This window comes from Mizuhopecten yessoensis, unplaced genomic scaffold (genome assembly GCF_002113885.1).
Source record: "Mizuhopecten yessoensis strain PY_sf001 unplaced genomic scaffold, ASM211388v2 scaffold10059, whole genome shotgun sequence".
In the NCBI taxonomy this organism is placed as follows: Eukaryota; Metazoa; Mollusca; class Bivalvia; order Pectinida; family Pectinidae; genus Mizuhopecten; species Mizuhopecten yessoensis.
Window position 1 is genome coordinate 439446 of NW_018408358.1, and position 14370 is coordinate 453815.

The window sequence follows — 14370 nt, forward strand, 5'->3', positions numbered from 1 at the left end:
GATAATTGGGGATTTTTTTTTATCAATTTTAGACATTATTTGACTTTTCCCTCGAGACCATATTCTCAATATTCAGTAGTCAATGTCTGTTTTAGCTTAAACATATATGAAAATAAATTGTGCTGTCTTGCAAAATGTGGTGTGTTATTGAATTTTCTCATTTCAAATAAGGGTCAAGGTCGTTATTTCAACAAGCATGAAAACCCTTTATGTCAGCATGCGTTATGCTATAAATTCTAACCCAAGGTTTCATGGTTCGTTGGAAGAAGATGTTAAAATGTCAAAACAAAGTCATTGACTATCATTGTAGAGATTATGCCAATAGTCTAATGCTTGGAAAATACGGAAGGCCAGTCCGGGACATAGTTAACGCCCAGTGACTAATACTTGATAAATATGGTAGGCCAGTCCGGGACATAGTTAACGCCCAATGACTAATACTTAATAAATATGGTAGGTCAGTCCGGGACATAGTTAACGCCCAATGACTAATACTTGATCAATACGGTGGGCCACTTCGGGACATTGTTAACGCCCAATGACTAATACTTGATAAATACGGTAGGCCACTTCGGGACATAGTTAACGCCCAATGACTAATCCTTGATAAATATGGTAGGCCAGTCCGGGACATAGTTAACGCCCAATGACTAATACTTAATCAATACGGTAGGCCACTTCGGGACATAGTTAACGCCCAGTGACTAATACTTGATCAATACGGTAGGCCACTTCGGGACATAGTTAACGCCCAGTGACTAATACGTGATAAATATGGTAGGCCAGTCCGGGCCATAGTTAACGCCAAGTGACTAAGACTTGATAAATACGGTAGGACTGTCCGGGACATAGTTAATTCCCAATGACTAATACTTGATCAATACGGTAGGCCAGTCCGGACCATAGTTAACGCCAAGTGACTCATACTTGATAAATACGGTAGGCCAGCCCGGGACATAGTGAACGCCCAATGACTAATACCTGATAAATATGGTAGGCCAGTTTGGGACATAGTTAACGTCCAATGACTTATACTTGATAAATATGGTATGCCAGTCCGGGACATAGTTAACGCCGAATGACTTATACTTGATAAATACGGTAGGACAGACCGGGACATAGTTAACGCACAATGAATAATACTTGATAAATACGGAAGGCCAGTCCGGGACATTGTTAACGCCCAATGACTAATACTCGATAAATATGGTAGGCCTGGCCGGGACATAGTTAACGCCCAGTGCCTAATACTTGATCAATACGAAAGGCCAGTCCGGGACATAGTTAAAGCCCAATGACTAATACTTGATAAATATGTTAGGCCAGTCCGGACCATAGTTAACGCCAAGTGACTAATACTTGATAAATACGGTAGGCCAGTCCGGGACATAGTTAACGCCCAATGACTAATACTTGATAAATATGATAGGCCTGTCCGGGACATAGTTAACGCCCAATGACTAATACTTGATCAATACGGTAGGCCAGTCCGGGACATAGTTAACGCCCAATGACTAATACTTGATAAATATGGTAGGCCAGTCCGGGACATTGTTAACGCCCAATGACTAATACTTGATAAATACGGTAGGCCAGTCCGGGACATAGTTAACGCCCAGTGACTAATACTTGATAAATATGGTAGGCCTGTCCAGGACATAGTTAACGCCCAATGACTAATACTTGATAAATATGGTAGGCCTGTCCGGGACATATCTCATTTACTCTGTCATTTACAAAGGACTAATTTTGTAGTTGAGTATCGATTGGGATGGCGAAGTTTAACGTACTTAACTAAATCATGTCAATCGTTTTTGACCTACTTTTCATATATAACAATGCCCAGCACAGACACTGTAGTTACCACCAGGGGACATTTTATTCTCCACTTTGGTTGTAAGTGTTAGGTGGACAGGCAAAACAAAAATCTTTAAACGATATCCAAGTCTCATTTCATTGAATAACATGATAGCAAATAATGTCATATGCTGAATTACTGCTTTGTATCAATATCTAGCATTCCAACCTAGAGGAATGGCTTTTACAAATTCGGAAATTGAAGATATTTTGAAATCGCTGCCAACTGGCAAAGCGGCGGAAAATGACAAAATAAGACATCGGCTAGTGAAATTCATGTCAGAGTCTGTAAATAACCCGTTAATTGATTTTACTCTATGTGGCTACATTTCCGAAAAGGTTTTTCACATCTCTACAAAGGCAGGTCAGCAAGGGCCCGGGCCGCCAAGTACCCGACCGCACTCCCTTCTTCGAATTTCAGGGCTCACGTTGTCCTACCTTCTTTGTACCCCCTGAATATATCATGAAAAACTCGCAAACTCGATCTGTTCGCACTATCGTATAGATTATACAAGCAGCCTTATTTGAACCTTTGGTGTACAGCAAAAGAATCGCGCGGCTGTGTAACGATAAAATTAGCCTAGCGATCGGTCAATCAAATAGCTAACACAGTCCATTCGATTTTGTCATGATATGTACGATGGTAAGCGTAGCCCTAGAATTTCGAGGATTCCCTCTCTCCTCATTTTAGTATTTTATATAGTCTTAGAAACTTTCTTAATCATTTTGCACATCTACATAACACAGTGTGTTATGTGTGTCATGTCAAATTTCCAAAAAGATATATATCTTTTGTATTCTGAAATAATCTCCGAAAATGAAAGTGCTGATGGACAGCTAGATAGAAGACATACAGACGGAAGGACAGACGGACACCGTTATTATTGTAGGGCATCAGCATCTCCAACGCGGAGCCCTTTAACTGGTGACACTCACGACTCCAGTAGTTATAGACCTACCATTAATCAGTACAATTTGAAAATTCTTTAGTAGGTTAATTTTACTACTTTTCACTGCTGTAAAAAATCCATCCAGTCCGCTTAGAAACATATTTATATCGACCGGTTTACTCCCATATGCTAGCCCTATACTCAGAAACAGGACGGTAGACTCTAGCTCGGAGACTCACAAGTAAAGTGTCCTTTTTTTCGATCAACAATATATAGCAACTGGTATCTATCCTATCAAACAGGTCTATTCCCCCTTATGTAGAGAATAGATCAAATTACAATGTGAGGTAAGCAATAAACTGTATTACGTATTTTCCGTTACATTTAGCAAAAGTGTACGTTTATTGAAAAAAAAATCAATACATTGAAAAAATGCCGCCCATTAGTCACTCTATTATAGACTTGCATAAGTTGGCATGTCCTTCCCTCTGTGCTATTAAACTTTGGAACATAATTGGCGATACCCATCCTCCATACTCCAGGGGTTACGCTCACTTTCGCTCTCTGCACCCCTTGCATAACCCACGTACGACGAACAGGAGGAGCCATTGGTGCAAAGGTCGCCTTTACAGAGAACATGCCTTTCAGGTCAAAGAAAGAACTCTTCCTTGCCAATGCCGAAAACAAACAAAACTTCCTAAACATGTTGAGCGAAAAACTAGAACTTAGTGGATGCCGGACAGTTCACGCGATAGGCGATGCCGATGTATTAATCGTGCAAACAGCTGTGGAGAGCGCCCGTGACATCGCTACAGTGTTGATAGGTGAGGACACGGATCTTCTTGTGTTGTTGCTGTTCCATTCTGATCTGGACGCCAATGACATTTTCTTCCAATCTGTACAATCAGGAACTAAGAAAATGAAGATATGGGACATCAACAAAACGAAGAAAATCCTTGGACCCAGCACGTGTGCCCTCATGCCATTTGTACATGCCATTACAGGATGTGACACCACGTCTCGAATCTTTGGCATCGGAAAAGGAGCCCCATTGAAAAAGGTGCAAGGTGACTCTTACTTCCAAGAACTGGCTGGTGTGTTTTGTAGGAAGGCGTCGCACGAGGACGTTGTAGCAGCAGGGGAAAAAGTAATTGTAGCACTATACAACGGCGAGCACACCGACGGACTGGACACACTTCGGTACAAGAAATTCTCCAACAAAGTCATGTTGAGCACAACTTGTGTACAGGTGCATACATTGCCACCGACAACTGCTGCTGCTGCTAATCACAGCAAACGAATCTATCTGCAGGTACAGCAGTGGATACGACCAGCCGAGCATTTGTCACCGTGTGAATGGGGATGGTATATCGCCAATGATAGACTGCTTCCTATGAGGACCCACCTACCACCAGCACCGGAACTGCTTTTAAAAGTTATCCGGTGCAATTGTAAAACAAACTGCGACTCAAAGCGATGCAGCTGTAGAAAGCATGGATTGGAATGTACCCCATGTTGTGGTGAATGCAAGGGTGTCAGTTGTTCGAACGGCCAAATCCTTATTGTGGAAAGTGACTTGAAAGACGAATCGTGATAACAAACTCGTCTGAGCTAGTAGATAATGTGTCGTGTCATAAACTTTGTGAACTACGAACAGACTAATACATGTATGCTGGATGACGTTTTCTAATAATACCGTAACAACATAACGTTTTAGTTGTCCCACTCGTCAAAGCGATGCAGATGTATATGTTTAGGAATGAGCAACATGTTGTGGCAAATGGTCGTCAGGTTTTCTATAAGTCGATCATACCATGAAGACACTTGCAATAATAAAACACATAAAACACATATAAGACGTTGATAGATGGATAGCTTTTCCAAAAATGATATATAACACTACATTATGTTAACAGATATCAGACAACCGGGGCGATCTCTATGGAAATTCAAAATTTACCCTGTCTGAAAATATTTGCATTGAAAATAACCAAACCTAATTTGTAAGACATCGATTGTCCATGTCTTTTATTAGATTAGTACATATGATTAACCCGTTGTTGTTGCAACAAAAAACATGTGTGCAATGTACATATTTGAAATTATTGAGAAAATATCGAAATATTTTTCATTTTTTGGGGTAAATTTTAGGGGGTATGGGTGTTTTGTGTCATTTTAACAAGATTTATAATTGGTAAAACATCTTAAACTTACATTCAAAATAACAATATAGGTCTAAGCTTTCCATAAATACTACTATAACAACTCATCATGTCTTAAACGTAACTCTGTCGTATACAAAATGTTTATGAACATGGACAATGAAATGGCACAAAAAGTGGGGCATAGTGTTAAGTAAGACGTAATTTTCAAGACTTTGCCCTATTTAGATTTTTCTAGACTTTTGATATGTTATCTTCTGTATAAATAAGTGCAAGAAAAACACAAAATAAACTTTGTTGGAATTATGTATGGGTTGAGCCCTTTTTTGTCGTAGGCTGACTGGTCTATATGTCCTAGCAAAATTGAAGGCTCAGAGTACGCCACCTTGTTGACGAGCCGAGAAGACTTGCTTGATCCTTTGATGAACATAAGAAGAATTTCGCGGTCACGTAACGGTAAAAAATGACAGACTTTGAAGTCGGGTGCCTCTCCTTTGTAATATTCATGTAAGGACAGGCATCAGTCTAGCGATTGGTCAAGTGGTTTTTTTTTTACTTGAGACCAATCAAACAGCTATCTGTGTGCCTGACATATATTCCAGGGGTGAGAGAGCGTGATGTGAGCGTAACCCCCTAGAGTATCGAGGATGGAAGATAACATAAAAGTACCCTTCTTATGAATCACTGAAAAGATAATATGAATATGTTGTTTCTTCAGTATGGCAATACTATACATTATATGATCTCGTAAACTTGGCATCCTTATAACAAGACCTAGATATAAATGTTTCACATTAAACGCTGACCCGGGTAAATCATCTTGTAGACAGTCATTCGTGTATTTGTGGACACCCTCATGCTTAGAAACACTGATATTGAAAAGAAAATATATCTCCGTACCAAAGTCAAAATTTGTAAAGTTACTACGCATTAGAAACAGATTTCCTGTAGAAAGTTAGGATAACTTATTCCTGAAAAGAAAACTATATATTGTGGTACTTATGAAAAATTAATAAAGATACAATACACAACATGTAATCAACAACAGGCAGTGTTCTGAGTGAAAGAACAACATGCGGGGCTAGACCGGGATTCGAACCTAGAACTTCAGATTAATGGATTGTCACTCTGACCCAATATTAACCCTTTCACCCCTAGGTAACTTTAGTAGACTCTACCATACATTGATCTGGATGAGTCTATTATGGTCTACAGTGGTGAAAGGTTAACACACAAATCCATTAGAATATACATATAGTATAGATAGCATAGAAGTAGATTACACTTGACCGATTACAGGTCCATCCTCCTCGGTTCTAATCACTACTAATTAGACAAGTCTTCAATATAATCTGGACATTTAGAAGACAATAACGTACTTAAATTTGGTTTTCTCAGACAAGTCTGATTGTAGGCTAAATACAAATGTTTATATATATACATGTAGTTCTCTTAATCCTATTATCTTATAAAAAGCGCTTGTAAAAGAAATCATGGTGTATCTTTCAATAATCAAAAGTGCATATTTTTACCGAAATTGAGCTTCTTTGAAGCTTTATTTAGACGACCACGAACCGCTTCAAGAGTATGTTTTGAACTTCAGCAAGTTGAAACTGAAACTTTTGTCTTGGAATATCTAAATTGCACTGATATAATGTATGTCATACTGCATCAGTGCCAGGTAAACAAATGATATTGTATTATCTTTATTAAGAAATTGACATTTTATAAAAAAATAAACTAGTTCACAATGGAAAATAAGTTCTGTAGTTTGAATATCAGTTTTTTTCTTTTGATTTCATTATATCAGAGACGTATATATTACAGTGTAATATATACGTCTCTGATTATATCCACATCATTTATGTAACTATATTGGGTTGTATCTAAAAATTTAAAGACATCGTTTGTGGAAATAGAATATCTTTACATTAAATAAAAACATTCAGCCGATTTTTATAGATATTAAATGTATCAATCCATACATAAAATGTAATAAATTAACACGGATGCAACAAATTTGACGTTGATTTCGCTCCATATCGACAGTAGCGGAATTCGGTCATTAGTCTCACCCTGATCAAGAGTTACTTCCCCTTACAGCACCGGCAAAGATGGCGATGGTTGGAACAAAGACTTTCGGCGATATGCCGAACAAATTCCAGATCGAAGAAGGAGGAGAATATTATTATGTTGGGTCTGAAGTAAGCATAATGCGATGTTTTGTCAGTTGCATGGGTTCTTGTTTTACAGGGAAAACATTTAGTCTCGGGACACAAAAATAATGGCTCTGTTGTCGGTTGTGTGTGTTTATTTTGATGTTGTGAAAGCCAGACTTTGTTGATAAGTCTACCAATGAAATTGTATAGGTCAATTTCTTTCTGTAATATACTTCCTAACAGTAACATTGCCTTTAATATCTCCCTTATAAGTAACCATGAGAAATCCATCAAATGTTTAAAAATGGGCATGCCCACAATTCGAATTTGTTTATAAATAAATATAACTTACTGATCATAACGCGTGTAGGATTGTGCGGGGTACAGACGTTTTTGTCTGTTCGTTCGCTTCGGTCACAGGTGTTTGAAATGCTGGTATGCTTCGGTACTAGCACAGGGGTTCGTTACAAATTTCTGAAATACACATGCTATACTGATATGGGTCACAGCACCCATATCAGTATAGCATATGTATCAGGTTTGGGAAACCACCAACTTGCGTATAATACGCAAAGTCGCCTATTATACGCCAGTTGGAGTATGGATTAGTTACTAAAAATAACCCAAATCGCTTTAACAGTAACTTTTGCACGATATTATTAAAAATCGCATCAATTTACGACAAGGTTAATAATATTTTGCTAAAAGATGTTTACTGAAAGTGTTGGCTACTTAGAAACTTGATGTAACTTTACCAGAAGTATTGCATCTAATTATGGTACTTTCCCACATGCAAATAAAATTTAATTTTGCATTTGTTTTATGTTTCATGACTGAATAAATGCGACTTGGACAAACAATTTGAAAAGGTTTAGATTAAAGTTATTTTGGCTATTTTAAGTAAAAAATCCATACCCCTATTAGCGTATTATACGCAAGTTAGTGGTTTTCCCCCGACCTGTTTATATGTGTATTTCAGACATTTGTAACGAACCCATGTGGTACTAGGGAGCAGATAGTCAGAACGTCTTCCAAATGGTCTATTTTGGGGGAAAATGCTAAAATTAAGGTTTTCTTGTTTACTGGCGCATGTCTTTTATATCCATGATACATTGTTGGAAAGGTAATATCTATATCTTCGCAAATGCACCGATACATTTTTTGAAAAGAAGATTTCATACCATAAAAAACATTTTTTTAAAACCGAGTTCTAATGTTGTCATCAGTTTTGCAGGTAGATGGTTTGTCACTTCACTGAAAGTGATGTCACCCCTACTAACCTGTCTTGTTGACCCCTAAACAATTACCATATTGATTAAAGACGAGTCAGGATCAACATTCATACACGAAGCATATATAAGAATAAAATCTATTGTTTTAAAAAATGATCAGGATCACCCAAAATAGAGAAACAGTCATCGCCATAGGATGTGCAAGGCTAGAAATTAATTTTGAATACCACTAGTCAATTGGGGTAGTAGTTTCCAAATTTTGTTAGTCCTTGTGCAGATTAATTCAACTTACCAAACATTCAACAATATCAAATTTTGACAAATCACTCAGGCTAGCGGTTTTAGGAACCACTTGTCCAAGCTGGAGATTGTGCTAGTCTCAGACTATCGGGCTACCCTTATTGTCTAGATCTGCAGATGTGTGCTCGGTACACATTTTAAGAAACAACATTTGCGCATGCATGGTAGTTAATGCAATTGACCAGTATCAGTATTTCACATAAATGTCAATGTGACATGTCATTTTTTCTGGCTTTCCCGCAGGTTATGTTAACGTGATGCAATATCAACAAAAAATGTCGTAATTAATAATATACTCATGATCACGATCAGTAGTTGGTTTGTTTTCACATCAATTTTCACGAAACCTTCACAAGTGGTAGCTTACTGCCTTTCCTCAATCTGAATCAAGGGAGTTAATTCATGCACAACTTATTATAGATTTACTAAAAGAATGGCAAGTTTCCAATTCAATTATTATACGTTCCTGATTATTATACGTCCCTGACAACAGTGTTCTCTCCAGGCTGTTTTTGCAGCATGGCACCATATATGCTCTTATAATTTCTTGCCATGCTGCTATCCTAGATCTTCTCTGCTATATATTCATATAAAGTTACCCTGCTGCTTTGATTTTACATAGAGTGCTGCTATAACAGAAATATTGAAATACCATGCTTCTTTCAAAACATTCTGGGTAGAACACTGCCTTATTGTATACAGGGCGATATTTCATCCATTTACGTGAAATTATATTTGACCAAATATTATAAACAAATAAATATGGTGATCCAACAATCCTTATGAAGAAAATAGCAGAAGCACTCTTGGGCGGATTTGTGAGTGGATTCACTAGAACTTCTCTCACTAATAAAAAAATAAAAGGATACTCAATCCCGCGAGAATTTAATTCAGTCTGATGATGGCTTCAATATGGGCCATAACAGTAGACGAAAAGTAAAGATCCACAACATGTTCTTGTGGTGTTGAGTATCCTTTACTTTTCACTATGTTAAATTTTATAAATGTACTTTATAATATAGGAAAATGAAAAACATTCCCGAAAATGTCCGTAATTAACAGACACTTTTTCAAGTAAATTGCTATTGGTAACATATAGTCAGGGTATGGGATGCTTTGACCAGAAAAAAAGGATAAGGAGCTTAATACCTAGGCAAATACGTTTTGAACTTGAACATGTAAATGATTCGTGATTTTTTTAGGCAATTCCAAACACTAGTTAACCATCTAAGACATATTAATTGACTTAAGCTTGTGGAAATCTTCAAAGCCCTGCAAAGTTTCTAATAGAGTGATTCAGTATAATTTTAACTTTATTTTTGTAAGTGCAGTATTTTTTTATTATGCCCATTTCTTTTTGTTTTTCAGGTTGGTAATTACCTGCGTATGTTCAGGGGTTCACTGTATAAGAAGTATCCGTCTATGTGGCGACGCCTACTCACTGTCGAAGAACGGAAAAGAGTTGCAACTTTAGGTAAGTATTTGTGTAGCAATAATAATATACAACATTTGATATAGCGCCCTATCTACGTAGAATAAGCCACTCTAAAGCGCTTTACAGTACATAGATAATAAACCATCAATACAATTAGCATATACATTTAATAATCAATACAATTTTTGAGGAATTTTCAGGAGCTGCCTTATCAGGCACTTACTACTAGTCCTATGCCATCTGGCTAATATCTCCCTATGTGTGTATGCATGTGTGTGTGCTGGAGATGTATTGTGTTCCGTTTGTAGTGGGACCGTACTTCCAGGAGTATCATTTATAGTGCCACCTCACTTGAATGCTACAGCACAGATACCGCATCATCCACCGCAGACCATTTTATAGTCCACCTGGGTTGTTGGAGTTGCGTGAGCAGGAGAAAAAACACTTTCTCTGAATATTCCATGCATACGACGACTTCGGGGTTGTAAAATGTAATATGAAATCAAAAGACTTCTTAAGTATAATATATGGCTTTTGTAAGAACACTAATTTTGAAAATTCTTTATATAAGAAATTAATTGAACTTGAGATTGCTTCATTACAGTGTAAGTTGAAAAAATATTTGAAAAATAAGAATGACACAAAAACTGTATGAAACATGAATTCTACAGTACATATTGTTTATTTTGACTTAATTCCATTTTTTGTTTGTCTCCTTAGGTACTGGTGCCCCCGCCCTAGCCACCAACATCACCTTGCTGAAGGCTGTGGAGGTTGACAACATCCTAGAGGGCAACGATGACCAATACAAAGCCGTGTCCATCAGCAGTGATACCTCTTATTCAAGGTGATTATCTCCCCTTTATTGTTCATACCTCCCTTGTATAGTAGGTTGGGGCCTGTTAGATTTATGCTTTGTCGACATGCAGGTAATATTCTAGAGGTAAAGCCTCTCACAAATACCAAGATAGGTGAGATTTAAGCCAATTTATGATCCTGCCTGATAGCGCACACAAATTTCACGCTAGTCACAGGGTTTTGTACCGTCCCCATTCCCAATTTCGGTCTTTTTTTTCAAAATTCCAACATCTCCCCTTTATAGCTCTTAAAAACCTATAAAGAAAACAGGATTTAATTTCCTTTCCTCAAATAATATAGGAAAACCTAATAAAAGAAAGGCCTAGCAGAATATCTGAAATGTGAAAAGGGACATCCTAGGTGAATTTACAACATAAATAAATTTACATGTTTGAACTAACCTGTCATTCACAGGGACGCGAAGGCGAAGAGGAACACCTGGGTGACGACTGTGCCTAGTAGTTCTCATCACCTCGACGCTGTGCCATGCTCGACCTCCATCAACAGGAACCGCCTCGGCAAATCCAAAGTCCGCACATTCCCTCTTTGGTAAGACACTCGAGGAAAACAACAACCTGGATCTACTGTATTAATAATACCATGGGTACTGCATATATGCACAGTGATGTTTCATTTTAAATTTGTTTTTCAGTCTTGATAGTAAATCCAAAGAAATGTTGTTGGTTTTTGTGGGGGGGGGGAGATAAATGATGTTAAATACATATATGTAAAAAAAACACCCATATAATTCAGAACTGTTTTACCTCAAATCTCATCTTACTTTCTTTTTTTCTCTCCATGGATTCAGAATTTCAAAATATTGTCTATCTTCAGAATGAAAGAAAAAAGACGCTGCCAGTTATAATGCATTAATGCAGTTTTTGATTTCCCTACCTCTTACTAAGTTTCATATTTTCTTCCACGGATGTGATATGTATATAATATTAAGACTGAATATAAGTAATATTAAGACTGAATTATCTCTGAAGTATTTTAGGCCTTGAATTTTTCATCTATTCCCAAAGCAACCTAAATCCTTTTGCTCAGAATGGACTCTATTTCTTATTTCTTTATTTCATCGATTCACAATTCCATATCACATGTCACAGAGATTAATATTGGCTTTTTTTCTGTTGCAGTTTTGATGACACAGACTCTCCACCAAGCCACGAAAACGCCAGTCTGCCCGAACAACTGGTGCCAATTCGACTGGACATGGAATACGAGGGACAGAAACTCAGAGACTGCTTCACCTGGAACAAAACTGGTAATCAATTTGGTGACGTAAAAAGCTGTGGTCCTTCCCAAACTTTACTGGATTTAACGTGCCCTGATTGGTTGAGAGGTCAAGAGTGTTTGACAGTTTTGTTAAACCCTGGAATAGGCCTGAGGTTGACTCCTGGCATCAGAGGGCAACTTTTGTTGAGACTTCTAAACAGAGTTTTAAAAAGATTTGTATTGATGTTGTTTATCTCAGGGCAAGCCATTGTGAAATTATTTAATATCTGCATCAAATAATTGTTATATTTCAATATTGTATGTTAAATAAAAAGAAACAGAGAGCAGTTTAAGAAATTATTTGAGTAAAAAATTGTTAACTAGAAAGAAATATTACTAGATAGTTCCACAGGTTGTTATTTTAAAAAGAAAAAATGTGAAAAAAAACAAATGTCTAAAAGTCAATAATTTAAATATAGGAAGTATAAATTCAAAATTAATTTAGAAAATGATGCTTTAATACCTCTCCGTTGATGTTAGATTGTTATTCTTTTTTTTTTAAATGCTTAGGGTGCAATATGGACCGCACCATCACAAGGGTGCAGAGAATGTAAATGAGCATAACCCTTGGAATGTTGAGGACGCTGTCTTTGCTGAAATTCAAGTCGAGTAGACCTGAGAGATGTAGAATAGACAATGGTGACATAACCATCCCTGTTCGGGTTGGTAGATTAGAAATTAACATCTGTCTCATTTACGTCGTTTTCTTTTTCAGAGTCGCTGATCACCCCTGAGCAGTTTGCAGAGATCATGTGTGACGACCTTGACCTGAACCCTATAAACTTTGTACCGGCCGTGTCTCAGGCGATTCGTCAGCAGATTGAAGCCTTCCCCACAGACAATCTGTTAGACCAACAGGCTGATCAACGTGTTATACTAAAGGTACATTTTGCTGAAGCTGTCATAGCAATGATGATGCTGAGGCAGTGGTTTTTTTTGTCAATTAAGTAAAAATCCCAGGTTTACAAGAAAGTTTTTTTTACTCATTTTATTGGAATAAATCCCACGTTTTTTAAGATTATAATATGACTATACTTTCTTGTTAATTATTAATAAATGATTCATTAGACTTTAATTATTTTAAGATTTCAGCAATATACTGTAAAAATATTTAATGTACATGTAGCTCTCTCAAAGTTTAGCACATTGTTCAATTTGACTTGCAAGCACAATGCTGAATAAGCCCACCCACAATATATCCAACAGAAAATAATATATAGAAATTAAGGTTAGCACAAAAGTTAAAGTTTAAGAAGGGAAAATAGATATTAGTTCTAAATATGTATGCTTTCAGTATAAACTAGACAAGAAGAATGTCTTAACCACATACTGTATATTTACCATAATTAGCGCCGTTACCCCTATTTTGGGAGAAAATTAAATTGTGTATACCCCTCCCCCTCCCAGACTTGACCAGGCCTGGTCAGTGATTTATATATTTAGTGCCAGCAGAAATTTACAATTGTAGGCCTGTTGATCATGGCTGGACTTCCTTTTAAGTGGTTGAAACATTTGATTTCTAAAACTCAGCCACACTGGATTGTTTAATAACATAATGTCTTTTCAGTGATAACAATGGGTAAAAATACATAACTTTTTCTATCATATTTTACATTTCATTATCCTAATAAACATCCCCTTTCATGCCAAATTTTGAAACATTCGGGAGTAAATTACGGCATTTATTTTTTATTTTTTGTTTGTTTCACAATTATAACTTTAATATACTATTATCCATATTTTGTAAAGCGCTTTAGTGTAATTTTACAAATTATATAGGGTGCTATATAAATGTTGTTTTTATTTATAATTAATACATATAATATGTAGGGAGAAAAAGAAGAGCTTTATGAAAACTTGATATTAACTGGTATGTGATATTAGCAGACATGTGATATTAACTGGTATGTGACATTAGCAGACATGTGATATTAAGTGGAATCCACTGTATATATGTAATGGTGTCTATTTCAGCTGAACATACATGTGGGGTATATGTAATGGTGTCTATTTCAGCTAAACATACATGTGAGGTATATGTTATGGTGTCTATTTCAGCTAAACATACATGTGAGGTATATGTAACGGTGTCTATTTCAGCTAAACATACATGTGGGGTATATGTTATGGTGTCTATTTCAGCTAAACATACATGTGGTGTATATGTTATGGTGTCTATTTCAGCTAAACATACATGTG

The 14370-nt window shown here is 36.8% G+C and overlaps 1 protein-coding gene across 1 annotated transcript in view; it reads left to right on the forward strand.

Annotated features, from left to right (window-relative positions):
• Window positions 1–7008: 7008 nt before the first annotated feature.
• LOC110459390 (SWI/SNF-related matrix-associated actin-dependent regulator of chromatin subfamily B member 1-like) overlaps window positions 7009–14370 on the forward strand; it is an 11724-nt gene continuing 4362 nt past the window's right edge. Inside the window, exons 1-7 of the mRNA XM_021511617.1 lie at window positions 7009–7113; window positions 9969–10074; window positions 10756–10882; window positions 11308–11442; window positions 12033–12160; window positions 12887–13053; window positions 14272–14367. Of these exons, the coding sequence (XP_021367292.1) occupies window positions 7024–7113; window positions 9969–10074; window positions 10756–10882; window positions 11308–11442; window positions 12033–12160; window positions 12887–13053; window positions 14272–14367 (849 nt within the window). The 5' untranslated portion in view covers window positions 7009–7023. The remainder of the gene's footprint in view (window positions 7114–9968; window positions 10075–10755; window positions 10883–11307; window positions 11443–12032; window positions 12161–12886; window positions 13054–14271; window positions 14368–14370) is intronic.